Consider the following 17,722-nt stretch of genomic DNA (forward strand, 5'->3'; position numbering starts at 1 on the left):
AAGTTTGAGTTATTAAAAACCAGGAAATTGCAAGTGACAGCCAAACAAATATTTTACATAGCCTGCTATGAGGGACTGCTCAATGGAAGACTTTCCAACCAGTTCGGTGAAAGGAGACTCACTTTTTATAAACTTTGTTCATTATTATTCATTTATTGACTTCTGTATCGCAAGGATTAATGCTGCTTTTGTTTTCATCCAATCTGTAAATTATATTTTCCAGCAAATCCTCCACTGGTAATGGAACAATTAACACAAATAAACATTTTGGTTGTGCGTATTTTGAGTTCTCATTTATTAATTCACTATGTTCAGTTAATGTAAAACAAATACAACACATATGATACTGTCGAAGCTGTGCCAAATCTATTTGAAATTCACATTTGTTCATAAGCCACAATAATGGCAATATAAATTGAAACAAGATCCAAGTACATGAAACAAAAGAAATGCATCAACCAGCAAGAAATATAATGCATGTTATTTAGAGCTAACTATGTGGCTGTGCAATTACATAACCATTTGAATAACGGTATAAATAGCCTGGACTACTGTATCCAGTGTAGTAAATAGCTTTAAAGATAAAAAATCTAATGTAAAAATATTAGGATAGGAAGCATTTTATCAGATTAACTCATGACGCTATAGATTAAACAGCCAATTTATTAGCTTTCGTTAGATACTTATTGAAGATCAGTCTTTGTAAATCAGTTCATGTACTCCAGAATCTTCAGAATTATTCAGCTGTCCAAAAGAATAGACAGAAACTATATGACGTATTAGAACATCACACAAATAATATTTTCCATTACATCAGGGCACTGGTCATTACATAAAAACAAAAACGCTGAAACTATAGATCACAAGTTAGCAATGGCAACATGCAACACTGACAAGGAATCAGAAAACATTACAGATTCAATTAAATACAAAATATTTCAGAAACAATAACTATTTCTTGACAGGCTTATCTGCTTCCAAATGAATACAGGTAAGGATCATCCGGGCGATAACCATAGGCAGTAACAGGACGCCCAGGAAAGTTAACTGCCTGGCCGAATCCTTCAATTGCCATACTGAAAGCAGAAAAATTAAAAACATAAATAAGTAAAAAGACAAGGTGTAAGATTTAAAACTCAGCATTATTCAGGTACGAGTAATTAATACAAAATATTCATTTTTAAAAATTTAACTTAAAATAATTCAGATTTAATAATGCATGTGAAAACAACACATCTTTACACTTTTTTTTAATAAAACTGAATCACTTCAGATGTAATGAATTTCTTTCAAAACAAGTGATCAAATATAACAGTTTCTGCACAATCTGATTCTACAAAGCAATGGCATTTAATTCATTTTTAATGGTATTGAGAAAGAAAAAGGACAAATATAAATTGAACCAGTGAAACATGAAAGTGGAACCTAAGTTTAGAACCTAATTCAAACGACAGCACCTCAGCCAAGCATTACTCTGCAAGGAGAAGGGCTCAACCCTGATACCAGTGACAGTCCTGTGCAGGATTAATAACTGTGAAGGTAACAGTGGAAGATTAACTACATCATGACATCCAATCTACCACACAAATTATTAGGTATGTAGACATCTATCTTTCAACAGGTCATATAACCTGTTTCATGATCAATAAATCAACTGTCATGCCAATCCCTGGAGGATGAATAATAAAAACATTTCAGTGTTTAAGCATCTGGTGCAGATATGTGGATAAGACAATTAAAGATAGTAAACATTACAATGACAAAAAATGTCCGTTAATAATTATTCTCATTCACAACAAACACTACATATATAGTAAATACATAAAACCTGTAGCATGCAACAGCATAAAATTGTCTGTAGATAAAGTGACCATGTTTTTATGGTTTTTATTTTTTATGCAAGACATATAATATATATATACACATAAAAATAAAAACCATAAAAACATGTTCACTTCATCTACAGACACTTTTATGCTATTGCATGCTACAGGTTTTACGATACGATTCACTGTGGACTTAGGGTCCAATCCAGAACAACTCGATTCCAGTTTAGATTTGTTGATAGGTTATTTAAGTAAGGCCATAAAGTAACTCAATTTGGTAGATCTGTTTATTTCCGAGAAATCCATAGTTAAAGTACCATTGCTGGAAATTAAGAACATAGAACAATGTAGCACAGAAATAGGTCCTTTGGCCCACACTGTCTACATCAACGATGGCACAATTTAAACTAATCCTATCTGCCAGCATAGGTCTACATCTGTCTATTCCCTGTCTGTTCACATGTCTAAATGCCTCTTAAATATTGCTATCATAGGGGCAGTACGTAGCTCAGTGGTTAGCATTACGGCCTCACAGCATCAGGGAACCAGATTCAATTCCAGCCTCAAGCAAATGTCTGTGTGGCACATGCTCATTCTGTGGTGCTCTGGTTTCCTCCCACAGGCAAAGACGTGCAGGATAGGCGGATTGGCCATGCTAAATTTCCCTGAATGTCTAGGGATAGTGTAGGCTAGGTGAGTCAGCCATGGGAAATGCAGGGATAATGCAGGTGGCCGAGTCGGGGTGGGATGTGCTTCAGAGGGTTGGTGTGGACTTGTTGGGCCAAATGGCCTATTTGCACACTGTAGGGATTCTATGAATTGTATCTGCTTCTAACCCCTCCCTGGCAGCTTATTCTAGCCATCTACTGCCCTCTGTGTAAAAGGCTTACCTCACACATCTCCTTAAAACTTACGCCCCCCTCTTATTTGACATTTTCACTTTGGGAACGAGACTCCAACTATTCACCCTATCCACGCCTCATGTAATTTTTTAGTTTTATCAGGTTGCCCCTCAGCCTCTAATGCTCTAGCTAAAGCAATCCAATGACAACTTCAAGTTGCTCACCCTCCTCTTTCAAATATCCTGTGCCCACTCGGAGACATCCTTCTCCCTGGTACTAGTGAGGCCACAGAGCACCCTGACATATCACTCGCGGCCACAGAAGTGTCCGTGTCCGTGTTCCTGATTATAGAGTCCTCTACTCCTACGGCTTACATACACTTTGACTCTCTCTGCTACACAACACAGTCAATCATGGTACAACTGATCTAGCTGCTGCTGTTGCTTTCCCCTGAGAGTACAATTTGAGCAAACAAAGAACATGAGAGTCAGATTACACTGTTGGGCATTACTCCAAAAACAAGAGATGTTCATCTTATGCGTTCTAATCTTTTATTTAAAGTGTTACATTTACTTTAGGTATTCCATGCACTTAAGAACCCATGCTTAAGGTGGTATTCTCTACAAGTTGAAAGAAATGTAAAAATAATTATCCTGCACAGCGAATTCAATACCTGATGTTAAAATAAAATCTTGTAAAAATCCAAGTAACTAGGTTAAATTTTCTCCATACTGATGAGGACATTACTCTTCTAAAAATTATTGCACCAGCAATAAAAGTCAGGTGAGATATTTAATTCAAAGTGATTAAATGGAAACAATAATTTGGTTGATTTTACAAGGAAATTAGGTCAAGTAAGTGATATAAATCAGCCACTGGACAGATTTATAAATGGCACAACAGCTCATCATGGTTTACAACAGAGATGTCAAATCTTTTAAATTTAGGAGCCAGATGCACAGAAAATTGTATGTGAATCAGTCACAGGTAATGTAAAAAATGCAAGGCCCACACTTAAATAGAGACATCATCATATGTAAAGAGGGAAAACTCTCAAGGAAAAGAAAAAAAAAAATCGCCTCGACAAAAGCAAAAATGTCATTGCTGGAAACCTGAAATATAAATAAAGTGCTGGAGAAACACAAGTATGATTGCATCTGTGGAAAGATATACAGGAACTAATTTGTAAAATTCTGTCAAGTTTTTTCGTCAAACAGAAGTAAATCACTTTGGTCAGCAGAAAGAAGGGGGATAAACCCTTGAAATTCTGTTTAAAACTGTCACAAATCTTTTAATGACTTTCACCACTAGAGATCATTAGCTTAGCTTGCTTTCAATGAGAAGGTTATAGCTTTTTGAGTAGAATTAGACCTGGTTAAGACTATTTCTCTTGCAGATTATGGAGCTTCTAGGCATTTCAAATTATTAATTATTTCATATCACTAAATCCTGAACTCAGGTTCTGTTGAATACTATGCTATTGGCCAATATTTTATAACTGACTTTGATAATATTCTTACAAGGAGGCATCTAAGGAATATGTCACCAAATTGAGTAAAGGTTAAATTATTGATCTTCATGATCTAATTGAACAATGAAATAAGTTTCATTTCCTTTCAGTTTCCTTCATTTTAAAAATACCCTTTTATGTTCCCCGTTTCACAAGTCCCTTGGTTCTTTTTTCCTCCCTTTTTATATTCCCAAACAAACTTCTACTGTTTGCCTTTAGTTCCTCACTAGTTTGCATTCATAATACAGTTTCCCTTTCTTAATCAGGTGCTTGGTCCTCTTTTGTTGTAATTCTCACATTACCCAACTTCTCTGCATCATTACATGCCAGTTCTTTTGATCAAATGCAACCATGAACTTATTTTCTGCATCTTTCGCTTTGTGTTTGTGCCTTAAAAGTATACTTCTTGTACATGTAGCATTTTTGTAAATATTGGGCATTGCCTGCCTACTACCCAATCTTTTAGTTTGTTTTCTCAATCCAACAAAACTAATCTACGCTTCATACCTTCATAATTTCCTTTCTTCAGATTTAAAACCCTAGTTTCAAAATGAACTATATCGCACTCAAAGTTGTTGCAAAATTCCATCATATTTTGTTCAGTATAAGTAATTCCTTTACAGAAAGGTTATTAATTAGTCCTTTCTCATTATACAATACTAAATCCAAAATTGCCTTATTCTAGTCAGTTCCCCAATGCACTCCAGAAATTTATCCTCCACAGCATTAGTGCCAATTTTGTACACCTAATCTCCCCCTTATCACCCAACTTAACTGTCTCACCCACATTAGATGCATCTCCAATTTTCTGGTTTGTACCATGCACATTCTGGTGGTCTATAAACAATCCCTTCCAATGTTCCCATCCCTTCCCATCTCAGGCAACCAGCTTGTAACTGACGTCCATTTCAAGCCCACAGACTCCGACAGCTACCTAGAATACACCTCCTCCCACCCACCCTCCTGCAAAAATTCCATCCCCTATTCCCAATTCCTCCGCCTCCGCTCCCACGATGAGGCATTCCACTCCCGCACATCCCAGATGTCCAAGTTCTTCAAGGACTGCAACTTTCCCCCCACAGTGGTTGAGAACGCTCTTGACCGCGTCTGCCGCATTTCCCACAACACATCCCTCACACCCCGCCCCCGCCACAACCGCCCAAAGAGGATCCCCCTCGTTCTCACACACCACCCCAACCTCTGGATACAACGCATCATCCTCCGACACTTCCGCCATCTACAATCCGACCCCACCACCCAAGACATTTTTCCATCCCCACTCCTGTCTGCTTTCCGGAGAGACCACTCTCTCCGTGACTCCCTTGTTCGCTCCACACTGCCCTCCAACCCCACCACCTTCCCCTACAACCGCAGGAAATGCGACACTTGCCCCCACACCTCCTCCCTCACCCCTATCCCAGGCCCCAAGATGACTTTCCACATTAAGCAGAGGTTCACCTGCACATCTGCCAATGTGGTACGCTGCATCCACTGTACCCGGTGTCGCTTCCTCTACATTGGGGAAACCAAGCGGAGGCTTGGGGACCGCTTTGCAGAACACCTCCGCTCAGTTCGCAATAAACAACTGCACCTTCCAGTCGCAAACCATTTCCACTCCCCCTCCCATTCTTTAGATGACATGTCCATCATGGGCCTCCTGCAGTGCCACAATGATGCCACCCAAAGATTGCAGGAACAGCAACTCATATTCCACTTGGGAACCCTGCAGCCCAATGGTATCAATGTGGACTTCACCAGCTTCAAAATCTCCCATTCCCCCACCGCATCCCAAAACCAGCCCAGTTCGGCCCCTCCCCCCACTGCACCACACAATCAGCCCAGCTCTTCCCCTCCACCCACTGCATCCCAAAACCAGTCCAACCTGTCTCTGCCTCCCTAACCTGTTCTTCCTCTCACCCATCCGTTCCTCCCACCCCAAGCTGCACCTCCATCTCCTACGTACTAACCTCATCCCACCTCCTTGACCTGTCTGTCTTCCCTGGACTGACCTATCCCCTCCCTACCTATACTCTCCTCTCCACCTATCTTCTTTTCTCTCCATCTTCGGTCCGCCTCCCCCTCTCTCCCTATTTATTCCAGAACCCTCACCCCATCCCCCTCTCTGATGAAGGGTCTAGGCCCGAAACGTCAGCTTTTGTGCTCCTGAGATGCTGCTGGGCCTGCTGTGTTCATCCAGTCTCACATTTTATTATCCCTTCCAATGTTTGCTGCCCTTTATTGTTTCTTAGTTCCACTCAAATTAATTCACTCTCTCAAAATTGGAACACATCCATCAAAGATCCCTTCTTAAGTTCCTTATTAAAATAAGAGGGCTCCACTACCACGTTTTCCTGTTTGCCTCTTCCTGGAAATAAAAAATATCCTTGGAAATTCAATTCACAATCTTAAATTATACGTATTGACCTCAAATTGCAGTCAAATCTGTAACATCTTTGCAAATTATGTGTGCATCCAGTTTTGGTGCCTTTAATTCTACTTTTTAAATACACACTAGTGAAATTCCCTGCAGGGATATTTATCACAATCTTGCCAAGATTAAGCCCACCTATCTTCCCTCGGACCCACCTAAACCAGAATCAGTCGCAATACCACTTCTTCAAAAATTCTCCAGCCACATGTTCAAATGCCCAATTCTATATTCACTAGCAGGAGGGGTTGAAAGTATTCCTGAAACTACTTTAAGGAGACTGCTTTCAATTTCTTTGCTAACTCCTTGGCTGCTTGCAGGATTTCATCCCCCCTCCTATGTCATTAGTACAGACATTGAGAGACATGGTGGTTGCAGAACACCCTGCTGAATAAAGGGTGAACAATGACTATTTCTATACCATCAACTGTGATTTATATATTTCTATTCTATTAGCTTTGAATTCCAACTAAGCAACAAATTATTAATTAAAATCTAAATGTAGCCAATTACTTCATTTTACAAATTTAAGCAACCATGCAAATTGCAGGAACATGACAAGAGGATGGAGCAAAATGGTCTTCAGAAAGACTAGTCAGTCTAGACATGGTCTCCAATAATAGTCACATTTTGCAATGTTCTTGCCTTGGATGGCTCTGCTAGGAGTGAGGAGCTCCTGATGACATCACTTAAGCATCTTGATAGCACATAAGCCTCTCCACCATGTCAAGGACGAGGGGGACATGGTGGTGATGTTAGAGAAAGTGTATCCAAAACATCAAAGGCAAAACAGGTAATGGAACACAACGTCTCTCTGGCTGCAAAGGTGGCAGAATCCCACAGCAGCAAGATGACTGCAGTCACTGAGGATGGAAATCTGAGCACACCCATCAAGTAATTTTCACTACATTACTGTATGGATCTGGACAGTGTATCAGATATGCAAGAGCGCTAAACAAATTCCATAAGCAATGTGACTGCTGCATTCTCCAAACAGGAAGACTATCAAACAAAAGCCAGCATCATTCATGAAGCTAGCTCTAACATCTTGGTTTAATTCCTACAAAGCACAATGGTACACTGGATTCCATGTCCAGGCAGCCAAAAAAAAGTCTCTCCCCCACTGGGTCCTGTTTGTAAAATCTGCTTGTCATAAATAGTGACTCTTATAAAATACAGAAACCTGGTCAGAGCTTTCTGTCAATCTAGGTCTAGGAAGACTGGTAAATGGGGAATTCTGTGTATTTACTTTGTGATGAATTTGGAAAAAAGTGGAGCTTGATCTCTGGCAAACTACTTCAGTGAGGCATGACATCAATAGTTGTACAGACAGAAGGAGCAACAGTGCAAAAAGTAACAAAAGCCAATGCCATCTCAGAAGCCCTTATGGGTCCCCATAAGTTGTAACTGCATTTTTATTGATGTATTAGATCTTTCAAAGGCAAGATAATTGCTGCAGCAACACAGACAGGAATTATGCTTTGTGACCGTGTGGATATTGCAACACACCCGACAATAACAGGAATTTTCCAGTCTGTTTAAAACATTGACAATTACCTGGCATCTGGATTCCTCAAAAAAACCTCCAAGTCTTGAGTTAGAATCAGCGATGACAGAGCGTTCCAATTCACTTACCTAGATATTTACCCAACAAATGTCAGAAAGATTAAAACCAGTTCTAACTCAGTAATTGTACAAGTGACCCCTGCAATTCACCACAGACCCAGTCAAATCACTGCCACATCCTCACCCACTTGACCTGGCATGTCACAATCTGTGACATATTCTCCTCACATATCCCCATCCATCTGGAAACCTCCTCCGTCCACCAACTCCATTCCTTGACCAGACCCCAGCTCCCACTACCATCACCAAATCCTATCCAAACCACCACAATTCTTCCTTGCAACCCACCAGACCCACCTTGCCCACTAACTTTCTACCCTTACCCCAACACCTATTTGCCTGCCATGCTATCCACCCACCCTATCCAGGTGAAACACTACTTTTTTTTTTACCTATTCACCCCTTCCCCCCCTTTGTGTTACTCGCCTAAACTAAATCATTTTTATTTAATTAGTGAAACTAATTACATAGAATTATTAAATGACAATATTAATGTTTGTAAGAAAAAGTACATTTACGAGTTGATAACAATAACATTAATTATGAATAGATTCAGAAAAACAGTGCAGAACTTTGATTCAACGTATTTGAGTTTAAATCTTTACGCTGTCCACTGCTGCTGTAAGGGTTGCACCCAGCTCCTCCAGCATTATGGCAGCTTTGCTTTCCTTGCATTGCAACTGAAATTTCAGGGAGGAGAGCATCAGACTACCAGCCTTTAAAAAGCATGAGCAGTTGAGTGGGTACTTTTCCCATGTGATTGGTCTTAGAGGTTCTAGGCCAATTACAGCTGAAGGAACCATTTGGCCAAGGAATATTGATTTCATGTTTGTTGAATGCCAAATAACTTCATTTCATAATAAATACTGTTACTGATAAAGCAGAGATTCTCTCTAGCTGGGACCAGAATGAAGTTTGTGTCAGGAAAGGTGATATCTACGCCACACAGCGGTCAGTAGATTTTGGTGTGAAGCATTCAAGGTCAACAGTAGCTAACTGCAATATCTGGACCAATGCTTCCTAAGGCAACAAGCTTTTAAAAATAGCACATAAAACCTATTGGTTTTGACTTCACATAAAAATTAGAACAAATGATGAAAGATGAGAAGTTCTGAGAGGCCGTAAAGTCATTAGAGAGGCATCAGACATGAGGTACAAGAGACTGGAAACAGACAAATGTGGTGCTTATAGCCAACACAGACAACTCTAGAACAAGGAGTTATAGTCTTGTTCATTGGGGTGGGTTATCTCAAAGTGTAACGTTGAGATCCCTACTGTTCTTAATTTACAAAACTGGGTCATACAAATTGTTTAATCGCAACAATGGCAGATCAGAAACATACATCTGCATAATACGTTTGAAGCCTGAACTGACACATCCAACCAATGTAGAGTGGCCAATTTAAGCCAAAAGGATGCTGGACTGCACACTCAAACCTGAATACAAGTCAGAGAGGTAATGATCATATTTCATATTATTCTGGTCAAGTTTGATTGTTTCATCCAGTTCTAGTCATTGTGAAAGGGAAACATTAAACTTTTGGAGAATGTGTTTAAAAAGAAGTGGACCAAAGACATCTTATTGCAGTTCATTTACTATCCACTTGATGGTGCCTAATGTATAGGAGTTGTGAAAGTAATTCATAACATTCATATGCAAATTAAAATAAATAAGTATTCCAAATATTACATTGGTGGACATCTGCAAAGTTCTAAAACGATGGTGAAATATACCAAACACCGATTGTTTTTTGGATTTTAACCAATGTCAATGAATGGAAAGAATATTAATTTAAGCCATTTAATATGGATGAGCAATAATATTAAGACAAATTAAGTAAAATTATCTCCTGTGATTATGATGCACAAAGTAAAGATAAAATCTAATTCACTAATTCTGAGAAATATTTGAAAAACTTATTTCTTCTCTCTATCTTATCAAACCAAACAATAAAATCAGATACATAAATTGAGACATTGTATCTAATTTTAACACTGCTCGAGTCGATGGGTTTGGAAAGAGTTAAAATCTCACTCTCAATGAATTACCATTCAGACAGTTAACAGAACTGATACTTTATTGCCTGTAAAGTTTGAATCTAATATAGATTGAAGAAATGGAACTATACTTACCCTAGGTCACCAGTAAAATAACATTTTGTTATAGGACTAGAGAAAAGGCATTTCTAATTAATATATCTAATTTCATCAAAGAACCGACACAGCCTCACGCTAAGCCTACAAGGGAAGGATTGAATGTGTTCTCCCCAGCAGACAGTAATTGAGCAAACTCCAGAAACCATCTTTTAATTTTCAATCGGCACCCAGTGGATGACTTAATTCTGGTCATAGCTGTACAAAGTCAGTCAGTTCCAAACAGAATGTATCTTTATTTTAAATTATGTATGTTTTTTTTCCCCTTGAAGGAAGTATCCAGCAGAGGTTGGGCAGCATTTTGTTTTATTCACTCATGGGTGGGCCAGCATTTATTGCTTATCCTTAGTTACCCTTGAGAAGGTGGTATGTGTTGATTTCTGAAAACACTGCAATCCATTTGGAATAAGAATATACATAATGCTGTTAGAAGGGGCGTTCCAGGATTTTGCATCAGCAATTGAAAAACAATAAATTTACAAGTTATGATGGTGAGTGGTATGAAGGGGAACTTGAAGGTGGTGGTGTTCCTATATACTTGCTGCCTTCATCCTTAAAGATGGTAATGATTAGGAGTTTGAAAATTGTTAAGGAAATGTAGCAAATTTCTGCAGTGCATCTTTAGATGGTACACGCTGCTATTACTGAGTATAAAAGTGTATGTTTGTGAATGTGGTGTCAAGAATGGATTATATCCATTCAGGCACGTAAGCAGCATTCCATCATCCTCTTGACTTGGGCAGGCTTTAAGTAATCAGGATGAGTTACTCTTGGCAGGATTGCTCATGTCTGACCTGCTGTAGTAGACAGTACTGATATGATTAGTCCAGTTCAGTTTCTGTTCAATGGTATGACCAGATGTTGATAGCATGGGATTCAGTAATGGTAATGCCATTGAATGTTAAAGGACGATGATCTAACTCTGGTCATTAGAGATGGTCATTGCCTGGCACTTGTGTCACATGAATATCACTTGCCAGCTCAAACCTGGCTATTGTCCCAGTCTTGCTGCATTAGAACATGGACTGTTTGAGTATCTAAGGAATCATAAATGGTACAGAACATTGTGCAATCATGGGCAAATATCCCTATTTGTCACAATTGGGCAGATGCGGCCTTGCCATCGAGGGCTGTCATTCTCATCTCACCTTGAATTCAACTCTTTAGACTATTCTTGATTCTTCTTTATTGTTGCTTCAAATAGGCATGAGAGCACCGCATAAAACTGTCCTATTCTAACAGTAAATTTGCAATTTCAGATAAAGTTATTCCGGTAAGAGGACAGTGGTGTGGGATGTCTGCTTCATCCATTCCTTTTCTTTTTTCTCCCCCCCTCCCTCTTTTCCTCCATTCTGTGGTTTTCTTTTCTGTCTTCTCGGACTCTCAGCCTTGGATACGCGGCCTCTGACGTGGGGTCGGCAGCCTGGAGCATAGAAGCCAGGGATCAGAGATCCGGTGCAAAGTGGTAGCAGCAGTTCAGGATAGTGTGTGGAGGCAGCCAGCAGTCAGACCATGTGGAAGCCCTGTGCTGGTCTGCTATGGAGAGCCCTTAGAGAGAGACTGCGATTGCAGATGTGTTGCCCCAGTCGAAATATCATGCAAGATCTGTGAGAAACATTACCTAGACCAAGCTGGAAGAAAATTTACAATAAGGTACATGAACACCAATTAGCCACCAAGAGACAGAACCAGTTTCCACTGGTCTCAATACACAGACAAAGGAGGACACAAATTTGACCAGCAGAACACATCTATTTCTAGCACAAGCCAAACAGAGACATGCCAGGGAATTTTTGGCGTTCCAACCGGAACCATCAACAAACACATTGAACTGGACCCGATATAGAAAGTAATGCCAACTAGCCCAACAAACTGAGGCATATAAATACCAAGGAGGACAGAAAACCAACGCTTCACCAAAGGTGCACTGACAATGTTACCTAGCAGGGTGACGAAACGTCTGTAGCCAAACACAATGGCTCGGCGAGCAAGTCTACAACCTCATCCACAACCTAAGTTACAAATCTTCTCAAAAACTTTAAAGACTAACCTATCTTGGGCAGTTTTAAATAACATCAAGAAAAGTGCTCCTAATCTAATTCGAGCTAAACAATACCCTGGCCGGTGTCTACTTCTGTCCAAGCGTAAAAACCTTAACTCCCCAACATGAACCTTTCTAGTTTAATAAGCCATTTAAATTCAACTATTTCGAACCCAACAGGAGTGTCCTCATAGGAGTATACCTGCATTATAATGGAGAGAAGAAGAAGCAGAAACTATGACTGAGTAGCCTTCAACTGATTCTTAAATGTGCCAAATGTGTTTTAAAAGAATAATATTTGAAAATAGATCAATGTGTATTGAGTGGAGGTGGTACAGGCCGAGTAAGACAAGGGTTTCAATTCTCATACTGGAACATAGCCACTGTGTGATTCACGGTTCATAAGACAGCGGAGTGGACTCGATGGGCCGAACGGCCTTATTCCACTCCTGTGTCTCGTGGTCTTATGGAACGGAAGTGGACTATTCACCCTATTAAGTCAGCTTCGCCATTCAATGAGATCATGGCTAATCCGAAAATGATCAAAATTATTTTTCGTCCTTGTCCCCATAAGCTTTGATTCCCTCACTGATTAAAAACTTGTCTCAGGCTTGAATATGTTCAATGAGTCAGCCTTTATAGTGAAACATTCCACAGATTCATCATTCTCAGGAGGGAAAATAAATCCTGCCTCCAACACCTGCAACCTGAGGGATGATGTCCTGTTGCACCTCCATGCAGTGCATCAATTATGTCTCTCAGTTGTTTCCTTAATCTCTACCTTAAACCTTTTCCCTGCGAAGGGACATACCAAATTAAAAAGCCCTCCTTATAAGGGAATATCCAAACTATTAACTGCAGCAAAGCTTTTATTAACAGGCACCAATGATATCAGGAGTGTGTACTGATTGATTAAATATTCTAATTGATCAAGTGGACCACATAATCAATGTAAAAACACACACTAAGTAATAGAAACTAATGTACGCAGTATACATATCACAGTTATACTTTATTTACAGCATTAATCACTCAAATAATAATGTAACTTTGCCTTAAATAAAATTTAACAGCAGATAGCTTCCTCACTTGCACCCTCAACTGAAAGGTTCATACAGTGGTTCAGTGGTTAGCACTGCTGTCTCAATACCAGAAACCCAAGTTCAATTCCACCCTGGGGCAACTGTCCATGTAGAGTATGTACATTTTCCCCGTATCTGCGTAGGTTTCCTCCCACTGTCCAGAGATATGCAGCCTAGGTGGATTAGCCATGGGAAATGCAGGGGAATAGGGTGGTTCTGGGCTAGAAGCTGTTCAGAGTGTTGGTGTGGACTCAATGGTCTGCTTCCATGCTGTAGGGATTCTATGATTAAAGGGAATGACAATCAAACAGCCGTATTCTATTTCTGAGCTGTTTGCAACTTTTATCAATTTCCTGGAGGAAAGGGCACTTTCCCACTGTACTCAGATTCGCTCGCAACACAAAGTTCAGTGGCAAAGCAAGCTGCAAGATAAATGGCTAGGCAAACAGAGATTATTTGTGTAGATGGACAAGAAAGTATCAAATGGAGTATAATTCAGGGTAATGCGGGTAGGAAAATAGAAAAGCTAAAATCTTTTAAACGATGAGAAACTCAAACATTGGTGCTTCAGAGGCATCTAAGTATCCATGTACAAGGAGGACAAAGTTAACATGCAGCTGGAGCAACCAATTAGGAAGGCAGATGGCACACAATTTTATTGTCTGGGGTGGGGGTTTGAGTCCTGGAAGTCTTGTTATAATCATAAAACCTTGAATAAAAGCACATTTGGAATACTGTGAACAGTTTGGTATCCATATCTAAGGAAGAATATACGTGTTGGAAAGGCATGCAATGAAGGCTTGCAATTTGATTCCGGGAATGAAAATGTTGCTGAATGAGATTAAGCAGAACCTGGAAATTCAGCGGAGTTCAAAAGAATAACAAACAGTTTAACAATATGGAACTTTTAGATGGATTGAAATGGAAGATAGAGAGAAGCTGTATCCTTTCCTGGCTGATGTGTCTGGAATTAAGTTACTGTTTCAGGATATGAAATATGCAGCTATTTCAGACTGAGATAAAGAGCAATATTTTCATTTCATCATGAATCTTTGAAATTGTGTACCCAATAGTACTCATTCATTAAATATATTCAAGTTGAAACTGATGTATTATTGAATCTAAGGGAATCAAGGAATATGGACGTCAGTGGAGCTGAGGTTGAGGATCAGTTACAATCTTACTATGCAGTGGAGCTGACTTGAAGGCATATTCCTTATTCTTTCTGCTTTTTATTCAATATTCAAATCTGAATGGAAAAATTAACAGAAGACTTAAAATTAAGGTGGTGGGTCAAGTTTCCATTTGGGGCCAACCAGAAGTGCAACAAGGTTAAGAAAACAATGAACAGATTTCTGTGTATGTGTACAAAACAATGAAATTCATTGTTAGCAAAGTAATCTACTTTTATCCCAATTTGACTAATATGTTATGATTTTCTGTGCCTAATATAATCGAGAGGTATGGGTTAAACTCTAACTAGCATCCAAAAAAACCAAGCCCATTCTGACTTGAAATGTATTGAAAATCAGCAAAATTCAGGATATGAAATATTCACCACCTGGGAGTTGCCCAACTGATCAATTAAATTATTTCCAGTCATCATATATAACTAGCTTTTTCAGTGCACAAACTTCTAATTTTCCAACAAGCTTGCCAATCCTGTCATTAAAAATTCCATTTGGCAAAGTGAAAGCCCTTTGGCTATACTTGTGGCTTAAGTGTTTGATCCTCAGTCTATAGAAGTTGACAGCTTTTCTTAAAATCAGCATCAAAATTGGAAATTGTTCAGCAATTTGGGTATCAGATCAAGCCATTTGTTAAAATTCACATTTGTTCATTCCAGTTCAAAAGCTTGCCCAAGTAACATTCAGTAGTCAAGTTCCAGTTCCTGGAATGTTCACCATATAGCTGCTTTTTGTGCCATTGCAAAATTTAAAATATTTAAGCTTCAAAAACTGGCAACAGCTCTTTTACAGTCTATGTAGTTTTAGGTCAAAACTATTAATCTTTTTGCACTACTGAAGTGCAAAGTGAGAAACAAATCAAAATGAATGGCCTTGTGGTGAAAACAGGCCTCTCAGTGTAGTTATCCTAAAGTGTCCTTTTGAAGGAACCTGCAGTTTCAAAATATGCAAATTAGATAAATCCAACAATACAATATTTCACCTTATCCAATGGAACTTCTGTTGCGTTCACACAATTTTCTGCCATGTTTCAGTTGATGCCTGAGGCATAACTAAGCTATCAATGGTGATATGGGGCGTCTAGTAGCTTAAAACAGATGGCATGCTCACTGTAGATCCAAGTTTGCCTATAGCTCTGGCCAATTTGCAAACATGAAGGTGAGATAATCTACCCAGACTGAAGTAAATAATTGCAGAGTTTACATAAGGACTGTTCCTACAAATGTGCAATCAACAAGAGTGGTCAGATCTGGGTGGTGAAAATGATGATTAAACACATTAGGCAGAATTGCTGTTCTTCAGTTAGGGCTTACTGTTGGATTAGTGCTCTTAAAATCAGTGAAGGATCTCCACCAACCACACACCATTTAAAAACTGAAATGTCCTTCAAGCTCTACTGTGATGAAACTGAGCTAAGTCAGTCTATATCAGCACTTTTGTTTTCAGAGCCATATTACTGAACATGGGAAAGGTCCAGTGTCTATTCCCAAATACTGTTAAATATGGCTTTTACTTTTTCTTTCTGCTTGTTGTCTCCCTTTTTCTGCAATGGGTGTTAACTCCTTGCAAGAATTTTTCTTTGGCTCGTATAATATTGGTCATTATCAATGAATGATTCCAACAGGCAAGTTAGGCTAACCATGTGGGCAGCAGAACGGAAGACCCAACCCCGATTCTGGTTTACCTGATGTCCTAAAACATGGGGCACATGCAGATTTTTTGCAAGAGTCAACAGATGTTGGCTGATATTCTGTTCCCCGAGGTTATTGTAGTTTCCTAACTGCTGCTCCAATTAAGATCAACAAACTCAGCAAAAGTCAGATCTTAAATGCTTTTGACCTGTATAGCTCACATGCTTAATAGCTGTACCATTGTAATTTCTAAGCACCAGTTTTATCTCGCCTTTAGCCCTTAAATATCACAGTGACAGGGATTACTTTTTTTTTAAAAAAGTATACCTTTCCTATTGCTTTAAGCACCCTCCTGTCTGGACTCTTTTAGGCATTTTAGAAGTTCATATGAAAATCTTAATTCTATGTCCATTGGTAATACTTGGTTTTAAAACTGCACTAATACACCCATGCAATCTGAGGAATAATCAAATGCACATAGCAAATTTAAACATTGTTTTCGCAATTTGAGAATTACAGCTTATTTCAACCTTTAAAAAAAATCATTCCTCAAATGAAAAATTACAAAGGAACCCAGTATAACCATTTAGGTCAATACTGAACCACAATTGGACTAATGACTGCATATAAAATAGGACTTTAAACAAAACCGGGTTTTGGCCATTGTAAGCTTGGTTTTCATTGCAGGAAGTTTCTGGCCCTTTACTCATTCACTAAACCATGCCTTTGATCTCTGGCTTGTCAGTTCTCAGGTTACACAGTCTTTTCAAAATGCTGTAAATATCAAGTGGTTAGCTGGTAACTCTATTCATTTTTTAAAGAAAAATTCCTTTCAAATGAGCACATGCTGTTAAAGGACTCAACTGCTAGCTATATATTTCCTAAGGAAATGCAACTGCAATTCTTAAAGCATGAATTAGTTTAGCCTGCAAACTTATTAGGGAATTTGGGTCTGTTACAAAAGAGCAAAATAATCTAATTTGCAAAGGCATGTTCACATCAGTTTATTATCCAGAGATAAGCAGTTGTAGTACATCAAAAGTAGAACAATTTGGCAGCTGAATAGCATGACACTGGACTCTCAACTGCAGATTCAAGAAGAATGTGGTAGCATTAAACATGAAGTTTCTCATGATGAAAATATAGAAGAAATGGTTCCAACTGAATTCTTTAAATTGGTGGACTTCTCGAATTACTTTTGCAAAGAAAAGTTCATCTTCAAAAAATGGCTATGGCAAGGTTATCTACTGACTTCACGTGTTTTTGAAACTATTAATGCATTTTTGCATAACATATTAAAAACATGCTGTTCAATGTCTCACAAAATTACCTACTCAACGTTTCCAACATATTTTAAAGTTTTGAGTGATTTGTTTCAAATTTACATCGATTGAA

At 38.9% G+C, this 17,722-nt stretch overlaps 1 protein-coding gene across 4 annotated transcripts in view; it reads right to left on the reverse strand.

The window, feature by feature from the left end:
• Nucleotides 1-278: 278 nt before the first annotated feature.
• The window catches only part of kifap3a (kinesin-associated protein 3a), a 209,501-nt gene continuing 192,057 nt past the window's right edge, over nucleotides 279-17,722 (reverse strand). For all 4 annotated transcript variants that reach the window (XM_059647846.1, XM_059647844.1, XM_059647848.1 and 1 more), the window contains one exon: nucleotides 279-1,076. In XM_059647846.1, coding sequence (XP_059503829.1) covers nucleotides 968-1,076 — 109 coding nt within the window. In that variant the 3' untranslated portion in view covers nucleotides 279-967. The remainder of the gene's footprint in view (nucleotides 1,077-17,722) is intronic.

The sequence above is a fragment of the Stegostoma tigrinum genome, chromosome 8 (genome assembly GCF_030684315.1).
Source record: "Stegostoma tigrinum isolate sSteTig4 chromosome 8, sSteTig4.hap1, whole genome shotgun sequence".
In the NCBI taxonomy this organism is placed as follows: Eukaryota; Metazoa; Chordata; class Chondrichthyes; order Orectolobiformes; family Stegostomatidae; genus Stegostoma; species Stegostoma tigrinum.